General features: G+C 35.8%; 1 protein-coding gene across 3 annotated transcripts; it reads right to left on the reverse strand.

Annotated features, from left to right (window-relative positions):
• Window positions 1-1,159: 1,159 nt before the first annotated feature.
• LOC145101668 (putative LRR receptor-like serine/threonine-protein kinase At1g07650) lies at window positions 1,160-25,988 on the reverse strand. 3 transcript variants are annotated; one of them, XM_079038920.1, is made up of 24 exons: window positions 25,648-25,988; window positions 25,294-25,471; window positions 25,056-25,127; window positions 24,907-24,975; window positions 24,736-24,807; window positions 24,567-24,638; window positions 24,394-24,465; window positions 24,200-24,268; window positions 17,655-17,726; window positions 17,488-17,559; window positions 17,334-17,405; window positions 17,141-17,206; window positions 16,947-17,003; window positions 16,796-16,861; window positions 16,686-16,721; window positions 16,557-16,597; window positions 16,099-16,475; window positions 15,692-15,890; window positions 3,719-3,859; window positions 3,505-3,623; window positions 3,129-3,339; window positions 1,981-2,218; window positions 1,737-1,887; window positions 1,160-1,653 (listed from the first exon to the last, which is right to left on the reverse strand). In XM_079038920.1, exons 1-24 carry the CDS (start codon window positions 25,766-25,768, stop codon window positions 1,312-1,314), a joined length of 2,985 nt encoding a protein of 994 aa, XP_078895046.1. In that variant the 5' UTR covers window positions 25,769-25,988; the 3' UTR covers window positions 1,160-1,311. The 3 variants fall into 3 exon arrangements, with proteins under 3 accessions (XP_078895046.1, XP_078895047.1, XP_078895048.1); XM_079038921.1 differs by lacking the exon at window positions 17,655-17,726; XM_079038922.1 differs by lacking the exons at window positions 25,056-25,127; window positions 25,294-25,471; window positions 25,648-25,988 and having other exon boundaries at window positions 24,736-24,821.
• Between the last annotated feature and the right edge of the window lie 971 nt (window positions 25,989-26,959).

The following is a 26,959-nucleotide window of genomic DNA, read 5'->3' on the forward strand; positions in this document are numbered from 1 at the left end:
GTTGGACAGAAAGCACAAAAGGTGAAGTTGTTTATAGACAATCAATCAGCTATTGCCCTTATTAAGAATCCGGTTTTCCATGGGAGAAGCAAACACATAGATACTAAATACCACTTTATCCGGATGTGTGTTGAAAAGAAACAGATTGAGGTGGAGCATGTAAGTGGAGACCAACAAAAGGCTGATGTATTAACAAAAGCAATGCCAAGGATAAAATTTGCAGAAATGAGGGCACTCATTGGTGTTGCAGACTTGGAGAAGAAAGTCAACATTAAGGGGGAGAAATGTTAGTCAATGTTGACCATGTAATCTGGAGAATAATAGGGACACGTGGGAGTGTTGCCAAGTAAAAGAACGTTGCTGATTTATCTGCTTTCAGTTTCATTTTTAGTGTATTTAAAGTTCAGTTGTTAGCTATTTTGAATGTAACTTTTCCAGCTTTAATCATTCAATAAACAAGCATTTGGTTACTCTGTCTCCCTTCTTTTCCTCGCGTTTTGATTTGCTAATTTGCCAACAAAACCATGGTTACAAAATTAATTAAATTTTCTTAGTGAGAGTTCAAAAATTATTAATTAATTATTTTAAATAAATTACTAATTAACAAATATTTTTTTTAGTTATATAAAATTATAATCGTTAATTTAAATAAATATATGAAATATTATATCAACTATAACTTGTATTAATTTTATTTTAATTTTATTCTAATGTTATTAATTTAATTTAATTAGAGTGAGAAATTTAAAATTTGAAATTTGAAATGGAGAACTAATACGTTGACAAGTAGTATGCATTAATTAGTGGCCTAATATGGTGACACATGACAAAAGATGAATAAAATATGTATTAATTAAAAGGCCTAATATGATGACACATGTCAAAAGGATATTAAAACGAAAGAAAAGAAAAGAAAAGATTTGGTCCCTAAAACTGACACCCGATAGATTTGTCTTTCGTATTAATTTTTCTTATTTTTTTTTATTATCAGGTAGGACCCACCTATACCCCCACTGGAACCATTGCTAACAGCACCGTGCTCACACCATCTTCACTGTGAACATAATAACCACCACCATCAACCATTAACAATTTAACACATCACCCACTCAGACACTCACCCCCTCTGAAGGCAAATTTCTTGTACAACCAACCAAGATTTGATGAAATGTATCAAACAATTTTTTTCAAAAAGACTGTTTCAAAATCCTTAAAATGAAATATAAACATCTCATTTATAGTAGTATAAAGAACTTGACTTTGATACTAATGCTTACTCTAGTACATGTCAACATTTTTCAGAATTTTTTACTATTGGGATACAGGCTGGCTGTTTGAGCTGGAAGCTGTTGCCTCAATAGAAATCACTGTTTGAACAGACTCATGGGGTTTCATCTCTTTAAACTTCTCTCCAATTTCTCCAATCACAAGCTGCTCTTCAGACATAGTTACTTTCATGTTTGGTTCCTTGATTTTGATACGACCCTCAAGCATATTAACTACTTCCGACATGGTAGGCCTAAGAGCCGGGGACTTATTAGTGCATAATAGAGCAATTTTGATCATCCTCACTGCCTCTTTTTTGTTGAATCCAGAGCCCAATCTTGGATCCACCAAGTCTATCAAACTCCCCTTTTGTTTCAGAACAACGGCCTTAGAAAGGAGAAACAGATAAGTCAATAAGTTGGGATTTGTGGGGAAAAATCGAACTATAGTTCTTTTATAAACAGGTTTACCCAATCAAGAAGACAAAAATAATCTTCAGTTGGCCGATATTTAATATTATTCTCTCCTGCAACAATTTCTAGAGCAAGAACCCCAAAACTGTATACATCTGCTTTGTAGCTTAAGTAGCCCCATAATGCATATTCTGGTGCCATATATCCTCTGTGAGTACCAAAAGCAAATCGAGCAAATGAATAATTAAAAGTAAAATAAGCGTTACAATATAAGAAAAGGAACAACAAGACAACTACTCACATAGTTCCAGCAACTCTAGTGGTAATGTGAGTGTTTTTTTCTTCATCGAGTTTGGCCAAACCAAAATCTGAGATCTTTGGTGTAAGGTCAGCATCCAAGAGTACATTTGAAGCCTTGATGTCCCTATGAACCATTTTGAGCACCGAATCCTCGTGCAGGAATGTCAAGCCTTTTGCAATGCCAACACAAATTCTTTGTCTTGTAGGCCAATCACTTTCCAACTTAGAGTTATTGTGCTCTGGTATTTTATAAATTCATTTTAAATCTTAAATTTAGAAATTTGTTGTAAATGGAAGAGAGACTCTCTTTGTGGAAATAAAGATGACATAGTTTACACTTTGGGATGTCCAATTTAATTTGTAACATTTCGTTCTTTTGCAAATGTTCAAACCTATAGCTACCTATCGTTATTATAATATTCATGTTCTTGGTTTTGGTTAAACCGGAAATGGGTCATGTTGGGTGGGTGCAGGTTGACCTGTTTATATTCAATTAAACAGGTTGAGATTTTCATCCGATGCACCCCAAGTTGTTTAATTAAACTGTTAAGATTTCCAGCTCAACTAGAACCCTAGATAAAAGGTCAAATAAAAGGATTGACCTGATCAAGTAGACCCATTTTTTTTCTCAACCCAATATGTTAGATAAATGGATTGCTCTAGATTGACACATTTAAGTTTCAAAGTTTAGAAATAAAATGTTAGATTGACTCATTTAGTTAAAATAGTAACAAACCCAAATAATTATTCAAAGTTGCAGATAAATATAAGTATACAACTACAACTTGATTATCGACATAACATTCGAAATTTCTAAGACTTTGGAGTTTTGCTTTTGTATTTTATAATTTATAAGATAAAAATAGTATATAAAATGACAATAAATATGTATTTGAATGCATTGGCAGGCTGGAAACAATTCACAAGTTTTAAACCAAACACAACCTATTTGATTAAATGGGTTGAGTGGGTCGACCTATTGGGTCTATGCTTGAGAGCTCTAACTTTGGTCCATTACTAAACAATATTTTACTATTTTACAAATTTGACTAATGATTACATATTTAATTTACAAAGTGAAATATAAACTTCAAAATTCTTATAGGGTGAGAGAGTTATTACTTAAGAAGAAGATGGAAAGGAGAATACCGAATAGAGCATGTGCTAGAGAATTATTCTCCATGTACTCATAAACAAGTAGTAGGTGGTTGCCTTCCACACAACAGCCATATAGCCTTACAACATTTGGGTGTTGTATACCAGCTATCATGCCTATTTCATTCACAAATTCACGATTTCCTTGCTTTGATTTCGAAGAGAGTTTCTTCACAGCAATTGGAGTTCCATCTAATAGGGTACCCTGTAATTGATGAATTAGATGATGAAGTAGATGTATTTTCAATATGATTCTTATTTTCTTTCATATTTTATATTTTTACATCAGAAAACGTTCCAAGTGAAGTTCTGTAGATTTTTCACAATGTGAATTGTCAAAAAGAAAATTTAATGCATGTTACAATGTTACCATGTAAACCGACCCAAAACCACCCTCGCCAAGTTTATTTGAATCAGCAAACTTGTCAGTGGCAGCCTTGATTTGTCTATATGTAAATGCACCAGTCTGCAGATCCAATCCTCTTAGGTCTACAAGCAAACAATATTTTACCAATGAAATAAATGTACTTCACAAACTACAAACAAGTACATGGCAAAAATTTAATTAATTAGTAATCAAACACCTTTTTCTCTTGAATTTTGGTCCCCTATATAACCCCCCTTCCATGCAATGCCAAGAACTATGAGACTGAGGCACAACAATGCAGCCACCGCTCCAATGATGACAAATGTATATTTTTTGCCTTTAGCTGGAGGCTTGAACTCTAATGAAAGCAATATATATTAGTAACAGTAAGTCACTTGAAGAGATTATCAGTAGATTATGATTATAATAGAAATGACAATCATAAACCACACATAGTAACTGCTTGTGAAAAAAAAGAGTAAATTACACGAATGGTACCTATGGTTTGGGGTAATCTACGCACTTGGCCCCAAACTATTTTTTTTAACTCAGATCATCTCTACTACATGTTTTGTTGCATCGTTGGTCTCAGACATAAAAAAAAATATATTACCCTTCTTTATTTATTTTTAAATTTTCTTATTGTTTATGTATGTCCTTTATAATCTAATGTTATTTGTTTAGAGAAATTGACAAATATAATCACTTCCCTAGTAAATCCCTACCCCTCATACCAAAAAAATAACAAAAAAAAAAGTTTCTGAAAATGACCACCCGATCCGAAGAGAGTCCTCTGTAGCCCAAATACAGTGGCGGACGCAGAACATTTTCGTAGGGGTGGCACTAAAAAAAATTGTCAAATAAATTTATATTAGTAGTGTCAAATGTGTTTTAAGCCGGTGCACCCAATAGAAAAAACATTAAAAAAAAAAATTTACACTACGTGCCGGCGTCGGAGCAGTTGCCCGGGACCCCTGGGGCACCACTAAGGTCCGCCACTGCCCACATAGAGGCTTCTGCAGAGATACATGTCATTATCTAATAGGCCGCCGGCTTCCAACCCACCTTTTTTTATCATAACTTTTATTTTTCTTTATAAAAAATTTTGAGAAAACCAAAATTCTTAAAATTTAATTATCTATAAAATGGGCATGGTCATAAAACTTTGATAAAAGATTTTTTTTTAAATTTTTATTTTTATAAAAACCAATATATATATATATATATATATATATATATATATATATATATATATATATATATATATATAATGATATAATGTAGACTTTATTTATAACAAATTTTGGATCAAATGATTTTGAATTATAATATGTTTAATCAAAACTTAAGAATCATAAATATTTTAAATCATAATATTTTGGATCAAATAATTTTTACACCAAATAAAGTCTTTTACTATATATTTTAGTTTCTAACAAATTTTGGTTCATAATATTTTGGATTATAACATTTTGAATCATATAACTTTGGATCTTACAATCTTGGATCATTTAATATTTTTGAATAATATAAAATTAAGGGTATAAACATGTTGAATCATAACCTTTTCTCTTTAAGAAATTGCTAATATACTGATAAAAAAAATCCCTTAAAATTTTATTTATTTGAAGATACATTTTTTTGAATTTATAAAAGTAAAATAATAATCTTTTTTTTTTTCAAATTTTCATGTCTATACTCATTTTATAGAGACTTAAATTTTAAGAACTTTAGTTTTTTCAGATTTGTTTTACAAAGGAAAAAAATTATGACAAAAAAACAAAGTGTATAAAGAGAGACCATTGGTTGATGACACATGGCTCCACAAAAGCCTCTAGTAGCGGGCTGCTTGGTCATTTTCGGAGACTAGGTTTTTTGTTTTTTGGTTTTTTTTGGCATGAGGAGTAAGGAAGTGGTTATCTTTGTCAACTTCTCATATAATTATGATTAACCTTGTAATTTGTACATCCAAAACCTCAATCCCTTCCATATTCCACCCATCTGGTTCCTCTATTTCCAAAGTAAACTACCAACGCCTATGCCACCAAAGTAAATCACCATCACCTTTGCCACCAAAATAAATCATCATTGCATATTCCATCGGAAAAAATACCACATCAAACCTTTCAAACCAAAATTTGACACCACCGGTCTCTTGGCTACTTGACCTACCATTACTTCCACCACCCTATATATGAAATGCGTATGCAAAGAACAAACTTCATACCTAATGTAAATCACACCCATATGCTAAAAATGAAAATCAAACGTACAAAAAAGGTCAAATTCAACTTGTAACAAACTTATGGGGACAAAGTAGAGTTGTACAAACTTAAAAAACCAACTTCTCAAAAATTTCAACAAGAAACCCAAACCAAAGATAAGCTTTCCCACCTTGTTATCGAGTTCAACTTAAGAAGAAAAGAGAACTAGAAAGAAAAGAGACATTATCTTGTTCCTGATATTATTTTCTAAAACGAATTGGATAGAAGAGAGTTCAACTTAAGAAGAGAAGAGAACCAGAAAGAAAAGAGACATTATCCTGTTCGTGATATTATTTTTTAAAAGGAATTGGATAGAAGAGAAGAGACGATAAAGGATGATCTTCTCTCCTAATATTCCTACCAAATTGGAAGGATTTGGAAGTAGGATTAACAAGGGTTATTTGTTTGCTAATCTTCCTTTACTTTCTTTCTAACTCAGGAACTCCAACATACAATTTACTTTCTTTTGCCTCCATCTATCTATATCCCAGATTAAAGAGAAGTTTTTCAAAAATTTATACTCCGCCTCTTTTTGAAACATGACTTGGAGAAAAAAAATGCATATCGGATTTTTGGTCCCTCTCTACCCCGTCGGAGACAAGGTCTGTGTGTATGTGTGTGTGAGAGAGAGAAAGAGAGCGAAAGAGAAGGGAAGAAAGAAATAAGTAGATTTATGTTCGATGCCAACTTCACGACAACAGTCAAGATCAAGTTTTCGGTGTTTTGGTGCTAGGCTCGGCGGTTGGATCTGGATATTGGTGGCTAGAAGAGCGCCGTACAGGGTTCAAGACTTCCAATTTCAATGGGTGGCTACCATTGTTTTTGGTCGTCAGTGGTTCAACGGCTATGTGGTCATGTGATTTATGGTTCGAGACATTCAATTTTAGAGAAAAGAGAGGAAGATATAATCTAATTTACCAGCTTTAGAAGGGGGTGGGTAGGATGTATTTTAATTTTTTTTTAAATTATAAATAATAAATAAAATAATACTCCCTTCGTCTCAAAATTATTGTCTACAGACAAAAAACATGTAGATTAATTAAGGAACCATTAATTACCACTAACTTTATTAAATGAAATGATAGTTGTACCCTTTTGATGCATTTAATTTCATGGTAGTTTAACTAATAATGAGGGGTCTTTTGGTAAAAGGGATAATCATTTTAAGAAGTAGGCTATTATTTTTGGATAAACCAAAAAGAAAACATAGACTATTAATATGGGACGGAGGGAGTAAATAAAGAAGGGAAAATCTCTTTTTATATATGTAGGGACCAAAGACACAACAAAAACATATACTAGAGATGGTCCGGGTTAAGAAAATAGGTAGGTACTAAACATATTGTAAACAATAATAGATTGATGGTGAAAATACCTTGTTAATTATATTTTACAAGGAAGCGATACAAGACTATAAATAGAGGCTTTGACAGACAATAATACTTGTGAACTGGTTTCATGGCCTAATAATACTCTATAACATCCCGACTCCCAAGTAAAATATTTAAATATTTAATTATGAGTTAAGTGGACAACTCGATGAGTGGGTGCTCCAACTCGTCGAGTAGAGACGAATTGACCACATGGGTTTTTAAACAAACTTGACGAGTTAGAGAGACCAACTCAGTGAGTTGGCGCTGCGAGTGGAAACCCTAATATATCGGGTTTATGTCCTATTTAAAGGGCCTTAAGCCCTCATTTCCGCCTCACCAACCACCCAACTTCCCTGTGTGAAACCCTAATCGAGCAGACTGGTTTGGGAGAGAGAGAGAGAGAGAGAGAAAGAGACTAATTTGAGTGGTTTTGTGCATCCTTTGAAAGAGATTTGGAGTGCTTGGTGTGTTTGATCAAGGAGGGGCTGTAGATCTAGAGTTCTTCAGTGGTTAGCTTTAGTGCAAAGGTAAAAAGCTCCCGGCTTGACCTTTCCTTTGTGAGATCTTAGTTTAGGGAGGTTTTGAGGATTTTCTCCCATCCATCCTTGACAATGAGTTATTTAAGCATATCATGAGGTTGACACCTCAGATCTGGACTGTAGAAGGACTTGAGAGCCCAAAGATCCGAGCTTTATTGAGCTAGAGTCTAGCTTTTGTGCATCTAACCATTGTTGGAGTTTGTATTGGCATTTTGAGTCTAATATGCCATGTATGAATGTAAAGCTTGCGGCTTTACGTGTCATTCGAGCCTTGGGAGGCTAGATCTAGAGTTTGGGGTTGTAGATCTAACTTAAAATGTCTGAATGCGGAAATAAACTGAATGGACTCGACGATTCAATGAGCTGACTCGACGAGCCAGCTAGGGTTTTCCTCGATGAGTCTAGACATGGGTAACTCGACGAGTTAAGTTGGATTTTCGCGAAATTTTAGAGGAATCGAGGGGACTCGATGAGTCACATAGATGCACTTGGCGATTTGGGTCAACATGGAGTATTGACTCGAGTGTTGACTTCTGTTGACTTTAGGGTTTGGTCAAGACAAGGGTTTATGGGGACCATGGAGGGGTAAAATGGTCTTTTACATATTCCAAGAGTTGAGAGAGAAAATAACTTAGTTTATTTAGAGTCGTGATTTAAGTGTTGGTTAGAGATAATTATCCTATGTGTTAAGCGGAGGCTAGTTCGAGATTCGTGTACACTGTTATTTATTTGCTTGCTTGCGAGGCGAGTCTTCTCACTATACTTACCTAGAGTGGTAACCTTTGTGTGACCGGAGGGTCTTATGTGCTTATATTGAGTATATTGATATCCTGCATTATGTCTTTGTGATTTATGTTGTGTATTATTCTGAGCTTACTGAGATAGGACCAGAGGGTCCACCCGAGTTGTGGGACCAGAGGGTCCCACTGAGACACATTGACCGGATGGTCTTATTACAGCATAGCCATGAGAGGCTAATGAGATTTGAGTGGTATTTTGGGGAGCTCACTAAGCTTCGTGCTTACCGTGTTATGTGTTATGTGGTATGTGTTATGCGTTATGTGTTATGTGTTTCAGGTACTTCTCACGATCACAGGAAGACACCGACTTGATTGTACATCCACACAAGTTCGAGATATATTTTGGAGGATCCTGGATTTTGTTTTAAACAATTTATGAACATGTGTTTGTATAACTCAATATTTTTGGGGGTTTTGTGATTTTGTTAATGAGATTAAAGTGAATTTTAAATGAAAAATTTTGTTTGAAAATTTACGGTGTTACATACTCACATCATTAACTGCATGTGGCTGTACAAACATAAGTTCCATCCAAATGGTTTCTTTCAAAGACATAAGGTATGATTAGTTTTTAATGGGAAATATCAACATATTGGCTTAGATTACGACGAGACATTCGGCCACATTGTAAAACCTATCACCATTCGCACTGTACCTAGTTTAGTTGTGTCCAGAAATTGGCCAATCAACCAGTTGGATGCTAAAAACGTCTTTCTTCATGGGCACCTGAACGAGACTATCTACTTGTACCAAATATCAGGCTTCACAAATCGGCCCAATCCATCATTCATTTTCCGCCTACGCAAATCTTTATATGGACTAAAGCAGGCCCCTCGTGTCTAGTATTAAATATTTGAAAATTTATTCAATATTTTGGCTTCCACAGTTCCTCATGTAACACGTCTCTCTTTATATATAAAGAAGGCAACTGGATGGCCTATTTGTTACATTACGTTGATGACATTATTCTCACCGCCACCAATCACCAACTCCTTTGCTACATAATTTCGTCTCTTTCTAAGGATTTTTCCATGACAAATTTAGTGGAATTGCATCATTTTCTAGGCATCAAGGTGAAACATAAATCGAGAAGCTTGTTTATTTTCCAGGAAGCATATTACATATGATATCAATGCCCGGGCTAAGATGCAAAATTGTAAACTAAGCTACACTCCATGTGACATTGATTCTAAGCTAAGTACAATGGACATAACCATTCTCACTAATGGCACCTTCACGAGATCCAACATTGCTTACGTTGTTCAACAGGCCAGCCTATGTATGCATGCTCCGCGCGAACCTCATTTCTAGCTCCTCAAACGTATGTTGTGATATTTGAAAGGAACATCCTCTCATGTTCTCCTAATCTCTCCCTCCAAGTCCTCAAATTTAACTGCTTATTTTCATGTTGACTGGGGGTGTCCAAATTCAAGACGCTCAACATCGGGTTATTGTGTTTTTGTCGAACATAACCTTATCACTTGGTCTTTAAAACGTCAACACATGGTATCCTATTCTATCGCAGAAGCTGAAGGCCGAGGTGTTGCAAACACCACAACAGAGATCACATGGCTCCGTAACCTTCTTCTTGAGCTATATGTTTGAACACGTGATGGCAACATCATATTTTGTGACAACGTTTCTGCGGTATATCTATCAGGCAATCCTATCCAACATCAACGCACTAAACACATTGAAATTGATATTCATTTTGTGTGGAACAAGGTTGCTATTGGTGTCATCCGGGTTCTACACATCTTCACCGACTACCAATATGTAAACATTTTCACGGAAGGTCTAGCTTGTTAGCCTAATAATATTTTGGGCTTTATTTTGTATTGGGTTTTATGATTGGGAATTTTCGCTAGGGAACTCTAATTAGCTTGTCTATATATTATGTCTTTCCTCTTCATTGTATTTGTACTTCTCTTTGATAATAATATGAAACCCTAGCCGTTATATGTATTTCACTTGTTAGTTTACATGGTATCAGAGCTCGGATGATTATCTGTAGTTTTTCGTTTTTCTTTTGTTTTGGGGGCGTGTACTGTTCATCGGCGATTAATGTTCATCGAGTCACTGTTCATCGGCGGTTACTGTGCATCGCACTATTCATCGGTACTGTTCATGTGCACTGTTCATTGTCACCATTTGCAATTTTGGGGTACGCTGTTTTTGCTCGTTTCTGTATTTGGTTTGGTTTGATTTGTTCGTTTGTCGGTTTTGAGGGTTTCGTTTTCGTCTAGCTTTGTTGATTTCGAGATCTTGATCATTTTTTGCTGCTACTCGTATTTACTATTTGACTGATATTGAAATATGGCCCCAAGAGATGATTCTCTTCAGTCCATTAGTATTCAACTTGATGGCAAAAACTATGCCTATTGGAGTTATGTTATGAAAAATTTCTTGCGGGGCAAGACTATGTGGGGGATTGTTACAGGTGACAAGAAGAAACCAACAGACGAGAAGGCCGCTAATTATGAAACCTTACTGGATTCATGGGAGACTGATAACTCAAAGATCATTACATGGATTAATAATTCTGTCATCCAGTCTGTTGGTACTCAGTTGGCGAAGTATGACACGACAAAGGAGGTTTGGGATCACTTGGCTAGGTTGTATACTCAGTCTAACTTTGCAACGCAATATCAGTTAGAGTTTGATATTCGAGCCCTCCAACAGAACAATCTCAGTGTTCAGGAATTTTATGCAACTATGTCGGATTTGTGGGACCAGTTAGCTCTTACAGAACCTGATGTGTTGAAGGCTTTTAAGCCTTATATTGATAGAACGGAAGAGCAACGTTTGGTTCAGTTCTTGATGGCATTACGTTCAGATTTTGAAGGTCTGCGTGGATCAATCTTGCATCATACACCTCTTCCCACTGTTGATTCGGTTGTGTAGGAGTTGATTGCTGAAGAAACTCGTATCAAGTCTCATGCTTACAAAGCTCCCAAGACAGCCACTCCTGCTGTCTTTTATGTTTCACAACGACCCCAATCTTCAAACCAAAATCGTCCCAGAGTTGCATTTAATGACTGTTCTTTTTGTAAGAAGAAAAACCATTGGAAGGCAAATTGTCCTTTACTGACAAGTAAGGGAAATCAGCAGCAACAACAAACAAGATCACTAGCACACTCTCAGTCTTCACAGCAGAACAAGTCTTCTGGACAGTCACGTCCCTCTTTTTCATCTTTTAGGCCACCATAGTACGCTGCTGCTACACCTTCAGTTGAGAATGAAACAGATTTCACACCACCATCAGCCTTGGATCCACATATTTTTGAGCAGTTCAGACAGTTCTTAGCTACCAATCCAACTGCCATGTCAGCTTCCATGTCTCATTCAGGTCTGTCTTCATCCAACATGTCAGGTATTCCTTCATCCTTGTGGATATTGGATTCTGGTGCATCTCATCACATGTCACCACATTTTTCATCTTTTGCTTCATTATCTTCTCGTACACCCGTCTCTGTTATGCCTGCTAGTGCTACACCCATGTCAGTAGAGGGTGTTGGTTCTATTTTCACTCCTTATATATCTTTAACAGATGTGTATTACATTCCTACACTTTCTTTGAATCTTGCATCGGTCAGTCAGTTGTGTAAATCTGGTTGTTGGGTCTTCTTTTCTGATTCATTCTGCTGTGTACAGGACATTCGGTCTCGGAGGGTGATTGGGATAGGCCGTAGACTTGAGGAGCTTTATGTCTTGGAGCAGCTACATGTTGCTGATGTTGTTGCATCTAGTGTCGATTTGTCGTCTTTTCGTTTAAACCCTTCATTGTCTCCTTTTTATCTTTGGCATTCTCGTTTGGGACATGTTTTAGCGTCTCGTTTACATTTTTTGGTTTCCACTGGTGTGTTAGGCTCTTTGAAATTTGATGATATTTCTGATTGTTGTGGTTGTAAATTGGGAAAATTTTCTACTTTACCTTTTAATAAAAGTGTCACTCGTTCTGTTGATCCCTTTGATATTGTGCATTCTGATGTGTGGGGTCCCTCTCCGATAACCTCAAAGTCAGGAGCTAACTAGTATGTTTCATTCATTGATGATTACACTCGTTATACGTGGGTTTATTTTATGAAGTGCAGGTCTGACTTTTTCACCATATATAGTGAATTCAGAGCTATTGTCAAGACTCAAACACTCTGCTATCATAAAATGTTTTCGGTGTGATCTGGGAGGAGAATTTACCTCCAATGATTTTAAACAATTATTGGCATCTGATGGCACTATACATCAATCATCTTGTATAGACACTCCTCAGCAGAATGGTGTTGCAGAAAGAAAACATCGACATCTCCTAGAAACTACTAGATCCTTACTACTCTCTGCTCAAGTTCCCAGTATGTTTTGGGGAGAAGCTGTTCATACCGCTACTTATGTTATTAATCGCATTCCTATTGCGTACACTTCGGGGAAGTCTCCTTATGAAATGTTGTTTGGACAACTCCCAAATTATTCTTCATTACGAGTGTTTGGGTGTACATGTTTTGTCTTGAAGCCTCATGTAGAGAGAGATAAGTTGTCTTCAAAATCAATTCTTTGTCTTTTTCTGGGATATGGTATTGGTCAGAAAGGTTATTAGTGCTATGATCCTTCAAATCAGAAACTGTATGTATCTCGCAATGTCACCTTTTTGGAGCATATTCCATTCTATAGCATTCATGTTCAGTCACATGATGCAACCCGAGAGGAGCTCCGTACTATTGATTCGTTTAGAATTGACATTGATGATCCACCACATGTCACTGATCCACCACTTGCTGCTGATCCACCACATGTGGCTGATCCAACACCTATCGTTGATCCTCTGCCTGGAAATCATCAAGACCCCCCTCCATCGAGACCTTATCGTAATAAGAAGTCCACAAAGCTTCCTGAATTTGTCTATTCCTCTTACTCACCGGGTTTTGCCTCTTTTATTGCTAATGTACATTGTCTATTTGAGCCAACATCCTATAAAGAGGCCATTTCTGATCCCCTTTGGCAGACTGCTATGGCTGAGGAACTTGCATCTCTTTATCAGACTCATACATGAGATCTGGTTCCGCTTCCACCTGGAAAACACACGATTGGTTGTCATTGGGTTTATAAAATCAAAACAAAGTCTGATGGATCCGTTGAGCGTTATAAAGCCAGACTTGTTGCGAAAGGGTACGCGCAAAAGTATGGTATGGATTATGAGGAGATGTTTGCTCCTGTTGCAAAAATGACGACTGTTCACACCTTGATTGTAGTTTCTTCCATTCGCCAATGGAAGATTTGTCAAATGGATGTCAAGAATGCTTTCTTGAATGGTGATCTTCATGGAGAAGTATACATGTCTCCTCCCCCTGGTATTGCTCACTGACCAGGTGAAGTTTGTCGACTTCGGAAGGCTCTATATGGCCTCAAACAAGCCCCTCGTGCTTGGTTTGAGAAATTTTCTACGGTGATTAGTTCTCTTGGTTTTCAACCAAGTAACCATGATTCGGCTCTATTTATTCGATGTACGAATGCAGGTCGGATTATTCTTTCCTTATATGTCGATGACATGATTATTACTGGTGATGATCATGATGGTATAGAGTCTTTAAAGAGTCATTTGGCTCACCATTTTGCTATGAAAGACTTGGGATTACTTCGTTATTTCTTGGGGATTGAAGTTGCTCAATCTCCAAAGGGTTATCTTTTATCTCAAACGAAGTATATTTCAGATTTGTTTGAGCGTGCACGACTCATGGATAATCGAACAGTTGATATGCCTATAGAGAGTAATGCAAAGTACTCTCCAACCGATGGTGTCCCATTATCAGATCCAAGTCTTTATCGTACCATTGTTGGGAGTTTGGTTTACCTGACTGTCACTAGACCGGATATTGCTCATGCAGTTCATGTGGTTTGCCAGTTTGTCACTGCTCCTACTACTGTTCATTGGGGAGCTGTTCTTCGTATTTTGAGATATTTGCGTGGTACTCAGTTCCGCACTCTTATGTTTCCTTCTTCATCCTCTCTTGAGTTGTGTGCCTATATTGATGCAAATTGGGATAGTGATATTTATGATCGTAAGTCCACTACTGGGTATTGTGTTTTTCTTGGAGATTCATTGATATCATGGAAAAGCAAGAAACAAGATGTTGTTTCTCGATCTTCTACAGAATCTGAGTATCGAGACATGGCTATCGCCGCTTGTGAGATTGTTTGGTTGAGATAGCTTCTGGCATATATGGGCGTTCACATCTCTCAACCTACCCCTTTGTATTGTGATAACGAGAGTGCGATAATGATTGCCATGAATTCAGTGTTTCATGAGCGCACAAAGCACATTGAGATTGACTGTCATTTCACACGTCATCATCTACAGAAGGGCACTATCTCCCTTCCTTATGTTCCTTCCTCTTTGCAGATTGCTGATATTCTTACGAAGCCGTTGACTGCTCCTCAATTCCATTTTCTGTCTGACAAACTCTCAATGCTTATTTCTGTTGCATTGTGAGTTTGAAGGGGGATGTTAGCCTAATAATATTTTGGGCTTTATTTTGAATTGGGTTTTACGATTGGGCCTTTTCGCTAGGAAACCCTAATTAGCTTGTCTATATATTATGTCTTTCCTTTTTATTGTATTTTTGCTTCTCTTTGATAATAATATGAAACCCTAGCCATTATATGTATTTCACTTGTTAGGTCACATAGCTATAGCTTTGTTTCAGATATTCAAGACCAGTCTGCGCATTCTTCCCCATTCTCAGACTCAGGGGGCGTATTAGTTAAAAATATTATTTATGTAGTTTATTATGTATGTAATTGTGATTCCTGTAAATTCGATTTGTATCCTTAAATAGCTCTAGGGTTAGATACTTTGCATCTCTATTTATTGTGTATCATTTCTTAGTGTTAGACAGGAAAACTTTTGATGATTCGCACGACCGATGCTTAACACAAAAAACACTCCAACCCTAAACCTCGCTCTGATACCATGTAAACAAGAATAGATTGAGCGTGAAAATACCTTATTGATTATATTATTTACAAGGAAACGGTACAAGACTATAAATAAAGGCATGATCCCTAGGCAAAGGAAACCCTACGGGCCAATTAATGAGCTAATTAAGCCAAAACTAATATATGTAATATTTACAATCTAACACATATAATTTACCCCATACCACAAAGACCATTCGTGTAACTTACTGTAAATTTAACATAAAATATGTGGAGAATATACATACCAGCCTCCATAGAAATGGCAGATATCAAAGGGCCATACACTCCTCTAAATGGAACAGCTGTTGTACCTTTTCCAGCATACTGGAACCGGATTTCTAATGTCTTATTAGTAACACGTATGCCTTTTAAGGTTTTACGTACTTCCTTATCAACCCCGCCTGCTTCAATCTTGATATCAAAATTCTTCAATATGTTTACACCCTGCAAAAAGGAGAAAAGAACAAATAAAAATACAACAGTATAAAAACTAAAGGAACTGCATCATTCATTCTTGTAGATTATTAAGTAAAAATGTCATTGAATTTGGAGGAAGCCTTCACGAACAGGATTTATACAAATATATCATTGATCTATTTTAAGTATGAAAATAGTCCACTTGTGAAAGTTTAGGAAAAAAAGAATATTCAACCTGAACATAAACATCAAAAACACGTCTTCCAAGACTCTGGTAAGATTGTTTATCTCTGAAAACTATCTCAGCAAAATGCAGAGTCACAGTATACTTTCCATTTGCTAAGCAACGACCATAGTAAGTGAGAGACAGGAGCGTGTGGCGAGCCTTCATATAAAGTTCATAGCCATTCATAGTGAGTACAGATGCATTAGTTTCAATATAATTTGCAACACTTTCATTCGCAGACCAGATGCTTCCTGTGTTACTATATCCCCAATGATCACTTGAAGGAACAAAATTTGCAGGTCCACCTGAATCTTCATCTGCTTCATAAGTCTTGTTTCCAATGGTAACTTGTGGCCCTCCACAATTTATATGAACTGAATAGTAGTCTAGAGAAATATAAAATAGATCAAACGAGTTCCATTCATTTTTTATGGAAATAAAACATTATAAGGACCCATGTTGCTCACCCTTTAAGCAAGGACGGGTGCTAAGGCATTTCCCAAGGTCTCTGCATCAAACCAAATATCACATACCTCTTATTATATAGAATTTATTTCCATTCATTTTAAAGAATAATATTAAGGTTATAATCTTACGAGTCATTCCCATTAGAGTAGCTTCTGAATAAGTTCCTAATAAAGGAAATAAAACCTTAAGTTTAATTTAGTTGTGCACATGAAAGGAACATAGAGTTTTGAAAACTTACAGTGATTCACCACAAACTCGTGGTACAGTGTTTTTACTGAAGTTGTTGTAGGAAAGATCTACTACACTGCATTACAGTAAATGCCTATGAACTATAACAAACACATCTTCTAAGAAAATTTATTATGAAAATGAGGGTCAAAAAAACATACAGATTACCGGTGATCCATGTAGGAAAACTGTTGTCTAGGGAGTTACCAGTCAGATACCTAGTCAAGTCATTTCACTAAATCAAAGATACTCAAGAGTAGAATACTACTGCAAACATATATGATTCTGCAATCTAGAGAAATAATAGTTTTGAAGAAAATCATACAGGGAAAAAGTAAATGCATATCTTTCTTACATTTTTTCAAGATTCAATTCACTTAGATCTGGTATACCACCATTCAGATTGTTGAAACTGAGATCTCTGTGTAAGTATATGAAAATAGATAGAGAGAATACTTCAGGAAATTTAAATAGAAATCAAAGAAGCTTATCATGTAGAAATATATAAGATACTGCAAACAGATATGGTCTAAAGAGAGAGGACTTACAGATGTCTCAAATTGAACATTTGCGATATATAACCAGGAATACTCCCAGTTATATTACAGCTTCTCAACATCCTGCAACATCCACCAAAGTTTATGAAGGTACCAGTTTTGAAATTAAAGTCTTGTTAGTAGATTTCTACACCCTATAACTTACAACTTATTCAAGCTTGTCAACCTACTCAGATTTGGAAAACGTGAGACCTCTCCACTTAAATCAAAAATTCGTCTGCACACAGATCACATAAAGATATGTTGATTAGTACTTACTGCATGAATAGAAAGAACTGAAGATCCTATGGAGGGAGTATATGTTTAACTTACAGTTCTGTTAAATTTCTCAAGAAGTAAAGACTTTCAGGTATTGGTCCTTCTAGACCACTACCTTGGATCTCTCTGAGGATAGAAGATAGAAATAATGGCAGTAAGCAAAAAAAGAATGATCAAATAACTAATCTAAGCACCGTCTCCAACCCCACACTAAAATTGGTGTTAAGTTGCTCTAACCCAACACTAAATATAGTGTTGGTGATGTGTGTTTAATCTTTAATGTAATTTTTTCATTTCATAAAAGGATTATTTCAATAATAGGATAACTAGTTATACACGAATAATATGTTTTGGTTATAAATTTTTGATAAAAACCTAATAAATATAAGGGTTGTTTCTGTAAAATTAGAAACGTTGGATAAAAAGAATATGTCTAGAATGTTATTTTTAGTGTTCAATATAATGTAATGGGTTGGAGAGGATTTAGTGTTTACACTACTGTTAATAAGTACAGTGTAAGAGATTAGGGATGAGCATAGGCGGGTACCCGCCATCATTTGGCGAGAACCGGAACCGGAACCGGAACCGCTCTAGGCAGTTCTTAAATTTTTGGAACCAGTCCCGGAACTGGCGGTTCCGGTTCCAGGAGCGGGTAATCCGGTTACATTAACTTTGTTAACTTTTGTCGTTAAAACCGCAGCTTAGTTTGATTTAAATCATATCAATTCGGACCAAAGAGGGACAGAATCGAACCAATATATTGTAAACCGGTCTAAGTAACACACACACACACACACACATATATATATATATATATATATATATATATATATATATATATAAACCGGTTTCGGTGGGTACACAGCGGGTAGCGGTTCCGAAAAAATGAGAATTGGAACCGGAACCGCCTAAGGCGGTTCCATAACTTTAGGAACCGGAACCGGAACCGCTTAAGGCAGTTCAAGTTCCAGAACCACCAGTTCCGAGGCAGTTCCGGTTCCAAAAGCGGGTACCCGGTTCCGATGCTCATCCCTATAAGAGATAGTGTTAAGGGTTATTCTAAAGGTCAAAATAGTAATGTGGTGAGTATATCATGTACTTGCTAAAAGATCCTGAAAAATGCATACCAAGTACAAAGTGATACATACTTAATGAAAAAAAAAATCCCTCTTTTATTCATGTAAGGCAACATCTAATTTTGCAAATTCTCAGAGGAAAACATTGCGAAACCTTATCAGTAATTCAAAGATAATTAAAAGTTCAAGAAGCAGTGGGAACTCGGATGAACCTAAAAATAGTGGGAACATAAGATATGATGAGAGTTTAGAAGATGAGGATGTACATAAGGCAAAGACTCAAACTCCTAATTTCCAGACGTACTCTAGAAAAAGATGACCTCCATTTGGGTATTCTCCTTCACCTAACTACTTGTTGCTGATTGAGAATGATGAACCTGAATCATACCAGAGGAGATTAAAAAGTCCATACAACGGAAGAACGCAATGGAAGACAAGTTCACCTCACTTGACAAGAACCAAAATTGGTTCTTCGTCAAGTTACCAACAACGAAGAAAGCCTGGTAGAACAAATGAGTGTTTTGGGTAAAAAAAATGAGACAGATGGTAGGAACAGGTACATGGAAGGATTTATTGTTAAGTGGTTCCAAGGGAGGATCAACTACAATGAGATCTTCTCTCCAATGATGAATATGATGACTATCAGACTTGTAACATCTATATTATAGGCATAAGTCTTTTTATTTTCAAATTAAGGAATTGAAGTTCTCCCGACACCATGATGCGGTAAAGCCTATACCACGGCGCCAACCACGTCATTAAATGGAAATGCGACTAGGTCTTCACCACAGTGCGGTGGCAGCTGAGGCTCAAAACCCTACGCCTCGGGCCTTGGGCCCTATTTAAGGGATGTAACTTCTAGGGTTGCCTCATTTGGTAGTCCCCATTCTCTAAGAATTTCGCTCTTCCAAAACCTAGCCATCATACTTGATTCTTGAGCTCTTGTTCTTGGTGAAGATTGAAGAAAAAGAAACTCAATTTTGGTGCAACGGAGTATTGTTCCAAGCTTGATCTTGATTCTACATCAGATTTATGGTCCTTTATAGATATAAAGTTGTAACCTTGATATTTATTTTTCTAGATCTAGGTTTATGCATCTTTTGGGTGGTTTTGAGTTCCTCTTCTAAATATATTTGTAGTTGAGCAACTCCAGGACCTTTTAAGTAGCCCAAATGATCTCTAGAATGGAGTGTTGAAAGAAAGGTGTGTTTGCATGCTTCATATTAAGGGCAAGCATGTGTCTTGGTTCATTTTAGAATGAGGTTTAGAGTTTGGTTGCATTTGATGTTGGTGATTTTAGTGTCACCATGTCATTTTAAGTAACTGAAACTAACATGTGAGCTAAGGGGCTTCATAATGTTTACTCTAATATATGTATGGAGTTGTGCGGAGTGCACGCATGTATAAGATCGAATTAGAAGCCGGTTTGATGACTAGTCGGGGGTCTGGGGTTTCCAAAGGGGCAGCGCCCCTTTGGCGGGGTCCAGGGACAGCGCCCCTAGTGGGGTCCAAGGGGAAGAGCCCTAATCTTGTTTAATATATAAACAGCTCTTCCTCTACAGAAGAGGGTTACGATCTTAAGCTCTCGTTTTATCACACTTTCACAGAATCCTCTAGCATATTGGCTTATGATTTCTGTGCCTAGAATCGTAAGTGTCCACTTGGATTATCCTAGACTGAATTTTTTGTAACCCAAGCATAGGGTAGAAATATCAGTTCGGAAAGTGATATCACGGTCCAAGTTGGTATCCAGATCTCTACCATAAACCCTACTTTTCCCAACATTTGACACATGAAAATGGATAAAGTTAGAAAATTTGTCCATTAAGACCTTTAGAGCTATCAAATCTGAGCTTTTGAACTCTAGAGATTAAAGGTTAACTACTTAATCCATTATGTTGTTTTGGACGTTCACCATGGCGCGGCAAGTAGGAGATCACGATGTGGGGTTGCGGTTTGGCCGCATTTGTTTTGTTATCTAGTTACCACAGTACAACTATAGGGTTGGCCACAGCGTGGTAAGTCAACCGTTGACTTTTGAGCGGTTAGACTTTCGGGTTTTAGGTCATAGACTAAGATTTGGCCCTTTATATAATGTTTATCTTGTTCGTAGTAGCAGCCTTTACGTTTCTTGTGAGATGTGGTGTTTAGCTGCTTTGACTGTGAGGTGAGTCTTCTTACTATATTATTATTAGACATGAGGTGTCATTTTATGTTTGTTGTTTTTGTGGCCTTATTAGTATGTTTACATGATTGCTGGGCAACGCCCGTTGTTATGTTATGCTAGGCAGGGCCTATTATTCCCATACTCTAGGTGGGGCACATTATTCAGGATGGGGTCCATTATTCAGGGAAGGGCCCATTAATTGTTTTGTATGTGATATCTTGGGGAACTTATTAAACTTTTTTCATACGTTTTAAGTCTTTAATGTTTCAGATGCTTCTAGTAGCAAGGGGAAGTGGCCGGTCGAATAGCATCGTATCTACCGGAGATTCCACACTATCTTTTTTTATGATTTACTCTGATAACTACTGGAACTTGTTACTCATGTTTTGGATATTGTTGTTTTCGGAATGATATCAAATGGTTTTACTTTATTTTAAAAATGAAAAATTTACTCTATATTTTAAGACGTTACAAGGCTGGTATTGGGTATTGCTGATGCAGAAGATCCATCTAAAGACGCTAGATGTGAATACAATCTTTTTACACAGGGACCTAGAAAAAGATGTCTACATGAAAAACTAAGGGGCTTTCCAAAACCTAGCAAGGAAAATCGGGTGTGCAAGGTGAAGAAAATATGTATGCTCTAAAGCAAGCTCCAAGGAAGCGAGTACTTAAATTTTGATAGTTCATACAAACGAGCTGGTACGAGAGATGTGAGATGGATCATTGTTGCTACTTGAAAAACTTTGGCTACTCATACATCATCTTGCAACTATATGTTTATAACATGTTGATAGTTGTATCAGACATATAAGAAGTCAACATGTTGAATAAGCAGTTGTCAAAAGAGTTCGAGATGAAGGATCTAAGGGCTGCTAAGCAGATACTGGGCATAAGAATAGCAAGAAACAAAGTTGCTGGTACTCTAAACTTTCTTATGCAAAGTATATGAGGAAGGTTCTTGAGAAGTTCAACATGGAAGATGCTAAAGCCAATGGTACACTTTTGAAAAGTTAGTTGAGGATCTTAAAGAAACAATCCCCAAAAATGGAAGAAGACGGAGAAGAGATGGCTAGAGTTCCCCATCCCTCAAAATTTGGTAGCTAGATGTACATATGTTGTGCACCAGACCAGATATTGCTCATGTAGTGCGATTTATGTGTACTTCGGGGAAAGATCATTGGAAAAAAAATTGGGTGGGTGTTACGTACACTACTTGAAAGGGACTTCTAAAATTGTCCAATGTTTCAGAAAAAGAGGGGTAGTTTTGGAAGGTTTTGCTCATGTTGATTTAGGGGGCTTTATGGATTAAGGGAAAGACACAACAAGTTAACAAGTTATATGTTCAAAATTTGAGGTACAATAATAAGTTGGATGCCCATGTTAAAGAAGAGTGTTTCTCTTTCTACCGTAGAAGCAAAGTAGATGGTTATTGCAGAACCAAGCAAGCAACTCATATACTTGAAGAACAAAACATTTTCAAACTGGGTATGCATCATAAAGATTATGTATTATATCTTGATAAGTAGAGTGCAGTCCACTTGGCAAAAAAATTTGGTGTTTCACTACAGAACAAAACATTTTCAGATAAGATACCACTTTATCAAAGAATTGATAAGTGATGAGAATCTGCACTTGAAGAATATCCTTGGTACGAAGAATCCAGCAAGTATGTTTACCAAGGTGGTAACTTCAAAGAAGTTGAAATTCTGTATGGCTTCAACCGGTCCTCTAGATACTTGAAGAAAAGACTTGGGAGAGAGAGAGAGAGAGAGAGAGAGAGAGAGAGAGTGTGTGTGTGTGTGTGTGAAGAAGTTGTACATAGTTCTATGGCACAGAAGTACAAGTTGATCGAGCCTCCTAGTAGGAGATTGTTGAGTTGTAGCGTTAGATCAACCCGACATCATGGTTGTGTTTCCTTGGTAGCATGGTTGTGGTGCCAACTAAGGCTACGATGACCAAACAAGACCGCAAAGTCCAAAACTGGTGAAAATCATATTTTCCTAATTAAGTAAAACCATTCCTTTTACAATAGATATGTGTTTGAATATATGCCGAAGCTTCCTATTCTACCTCGAGATTTTTTTGAGCATGCTTCTAGCCATTTATTTTGGGGGCAACTTGTTTTCAAAGTGTATCTTAGAAGTGAAATTATAGTGTCAAGAATATGGAGGCTAGTTGTGGTGCAGGAAACTACTGCAAATAGAATATTGTTGTTGGAATATAGATTCAAATCTATATAGTTTTTTACTTATATCGTGGATTAGGTTCATGTATTGGTTATCAAGGTTGAGATACATATGTTGGGTTGTTATATGCATCATAATTAGTTATTTTGTTGGACAAAATTTTGTTTTATATGTTCTGGAATTATGCATGTACTTTTTACTTTAGAGTTTAATGTTTTGAATTTTGGCGTATGCTATCTTTTTATTTTTGAGGAGTGTAACATGTGCAGTACCTTTTTTATGTTACATGCTCATCTTGCGAAAGAGAGAAAGTATACCTTGTTCATGTAGAGACGTGGACTAGGAAAAAAGCGTCCATCGACAATCACCAAAAAAAGAAACATCATATACATTTTTCAAGAATGGTAATTGAGATGGGACATTGTTTAGCTCAGATAAGACACCTAAAATAGGAGGGTGTAGAGACTTAAAATTGGGGTAGTAGAATAGCAGAGGTCCTTGTTTTCCTCTCTTTTTGATTTTGCAATTTGTATGGTATATACTTGCTTACCCCTGGGTCCACTCCACCTTTATTACATGTATATGTTTTTTATATTTATTGTGTGTATCTACTCTCTATTGTATATAATGTGTAGTTGATATTTTTCATGGATGTATGTTTCCAATATTTGTTTTACTGAACACATGACCTAAAAATGTTTTACCACCTAATAAATGAGAACAAATACTATTATTGCTAATATCCCCTATTAGTCATTGTCTTAAGGGTTATTCATTGCAATGACCAAAATTGCAGAAGTCATATCACGAGATGATAATTTTTTGAAGGAAAAAGAATATCACAAAGTTAGCAATTATTTTGTAAAATGAACTTGGCAAAAATATTTTAACTTGTGAAATTGCTTTGCGGTGAATCGCAACTACTTTTTGTTAATTTGGTGGAAATATATTATACAAAATGGGTGAGTATTTTGTGATAGTTTCCGAAAATGATCATTTTGTGAAACAACACCTCCATTTTGGTTATTTTAGTGAGTATCTATTGTCTTAATCATGGAGGACATGCATGAGTATTTTATTTTCTTTTTTCATTCTATTTTTTTGGAGGGCGTTGAAAACTTGTTAGTTGGAGATATACAAATAGCAATACTGAATAAAAAAACTTACAATTTCTGAAGTTTTGTGCAGTTTCCAAGGTTTGGAATTTTCCCACTGAAGTTGTTGCTACTTATCCGGCTGCACAAAGGTGAGAACTGAGAAGCAGTTATGAGTCTACGAAATGGGCAAGATAAATTTCTAGCTAGTGTACAGCATGAAAATTTATACTATAATGTTTTTTAGGAAGGGTGCATTGTGCATACAGTTCTATCAAATTGGTCAGAGAATTAAGCTCCTCCGGCAATTTACCAGTGAGATTATTAGCACTCAAGACCCTACAATTTAAGAATAAACACGTATCAGTTAGTCAGTAGTTACCATAGCAGCTACAATCAAAAAAGTTTGTAGTAAAGCTACAATACAAAGAAGGTCTTACAGAGATGTTAAATTTTTTAATTTTCCAAGCTCAGCAGGAACAGCTCCAAAGAACATGTTGTTCTCCAGTCCCCTGTTATCCATTTAATTATCCGTTAAACAGAAACAAACATGAAGAATGTAATAACATTACTTATAAAGTATCATCACAAAAATTTGAGAATGTATACAGATATAAAAGTGAGGTTATGTTGCCCAAAAATGTTGGAATACTCCCTGTCAAGCGATTAGCCGTAGCAGATCTGGATTACAGTAACTTTTAATTGTTAGGAAGTTGGAACTCTTATAGATATCAATAAACTTAGAGATCGAAAAATGAGATTCATGTATAATTAACTCACATGAATTTCAGCTTTGTTGATTCCCATTGAGGAGGTATGGTGCCATTTAGGTAATTAAACGATAAATCACTGCAACAAGCAACCCATGTTGTAATGAATCATGATATATTTAAGCATGGTATCTTTTTATACATAAAACTTTGTTTTACATTATCTTGATATTTGGTAAATTGGCTAGGGATGGAGGAAGAACTCCTGCAAGATCCTGCCCCTTCACAGATCTGTTCAAAAGGATAAGTTAGGCCTCTAATTTTTGTTTACACAAATTCCACATTCATACCAGTGAGAGGCAATTATGTTTGGATAAAAGTGGAGTGATCTATAAATGTAACCATAATAGATGATTCGTTTAAAGTAAGCAAAAATGAAACAAAACTGCATATATACATCTCAACAACGTGACAAACATTGGCAGGATACGAGCAATCACAAACAACACTGTTGTTATACTGAGAACTTGGGTCTTGTACATTTGTGTTCCAACTGGGATCTCCATCACATGGGTTCAGGTCAAAATTCCAATCTTCTTTTCCCAATTCTTTAGCTATTTCACGAAGCGCATTCACTGCAAAATAACATCAAATACTTTCGGGTATCTGTTGCTTATATCTTATCCATTTTGAAATAATAGTCAAGGTTCACATATTATCTTATATTTGAGGTGTTATTCACACATAAACAAGGATTAATTCACCTGTTTATTTTGACAGAATGAAGAATCAAACTTAATTAAAAACTTGCCTTCATCTCGAGGAAGAATTTTGGCTTGTGCCTGAATACCAGTTACTAAAAAGAAAAGAATTGTAGATAAGAAGGTGAGAATACATGAAAGTATTGAACTTGGATCGAACATTATCAACATTTAAACTGATACAGTCACACGATTAATTCTTGTAATGTCTGTAAATACTTAAGCGTATTGCAAGTCAACTTTGCCTATGGTCTTCACTGTGATATAAGATCAAACACGTTGCTAGCTTGCAATATTGAATGCACTTTGTCTTTAAAGATAATTACAATCCTCGCACTATTAACTATGAAGAAAGGAGCCATCCAAGACCACAAATGTTGATTTTCAGTATTGCTGGAATTGAAAGTTGTCATGAATCATTGTCGGTTTGTATAGTAATCGGTCTCCAAAATTATAGCACCTCCAAGTTGACTATCTTGATTTAGTTTTAAAAGGTTTTCTTTTGGTATTTATATCACAAAATTTTGTATATCTCATTTTTAAACATCAAAATGTTATATTTATATGAGTATAATATTTAATCTTTACAAATTTTAAAATATCATATTTTCTAAAAAAAATAATAAATAAATCGTTTGTAAACTGCCAATTTGGTCCCTCTTGATTGTAAAAAAAAAAAAAAAAAAAAAAAAAAAAAAAAAAAAAAAAAAAAAACTAGACAGATCCAAAAAAAAATCAACTTGCACTCAAAATAAGATTTTTTTTTTCTTTTTTGGATTTAATACCTCCAAAACATGAAATGAATTTTTTTTATCATTTTTGTTTTTTTTAATATTTAATTTAATACATTAGTATATGAACATGATTTTATCTCTATCATTGGGAAGAAGCCATAGGAAAACCGACTTAGGGTAGTGCATAATCGAATAAATGCAAGTGAATCGATTATTCTAATCCTGAATTCTGGTTATATTTAAGTCTTTAATTAAACATTTTTTAATGATTCTTTACATGCTATATTTCCATGCCAGTGTGAAACATCTCTCGCGTGAGTTTCTTTAAATTCTAGTTTAAAAATATTTTAACAAACCAAAAACAACACCTTTTAAATATAAAGTTCTCAAAACATCTTTAAAAGCTTAGCTTGAGGAATAAACGGTCCCAAAAGTCTTTCAGATGCATTTTCGTGTAAAATTTTAGGAATCATCAACATAATATCAAAGACATACACTACAAGAAGATTGGGCAACAACGGCGACACGTGTCACCGCTAAAGGTTAGGCGTGTCGCCGCTAATACCTTTAGCGGCGACCTGTCGCTGCAAGTGCGTCGCCGGTATTGTTTCGTCGCTAATACGTTTAA

Source organism: Lactuca serriola, chromosome 4, assembly GCF_051521515.1.
Source record: "Lactuca serriola cultivar US96UC23 chromosome 4, Lser_US96UC23_V15, whole genome shotgun sequence".
Taxonomy (NCBI): Eukaryota; Viridiplantae; Streptophyta; class Magnoliopsida; order Asterales; family Asteraceae; genus Lactuca; species Lactuca serriola.

Excerpts from the sequence above, each read along its gene's own strand:
- LOC145101668 (XM_079038920.1), bottom strand. The coding sequence starts at position 25,768 with ATGTTGATAATGTTCGATCCAAGTTCAATACTTTCATGTATTCTCACC. Across the intron at positions 3,340-3,504 it reads GTTTTGGGTCGGTTTACATG|GGTACCCTATTAGATGGAAC; the intron begins GTAACATTGTAA and ends CATCAATTACAG. Across the intron at positions 1,654-1,736 it reads ATTTTTGTCTTCTTGATTGG|GCCGTTGTTCTGAAACAAAA; the intron begins GTAAACCTGTTT and ends CTCCTTTCTAAG.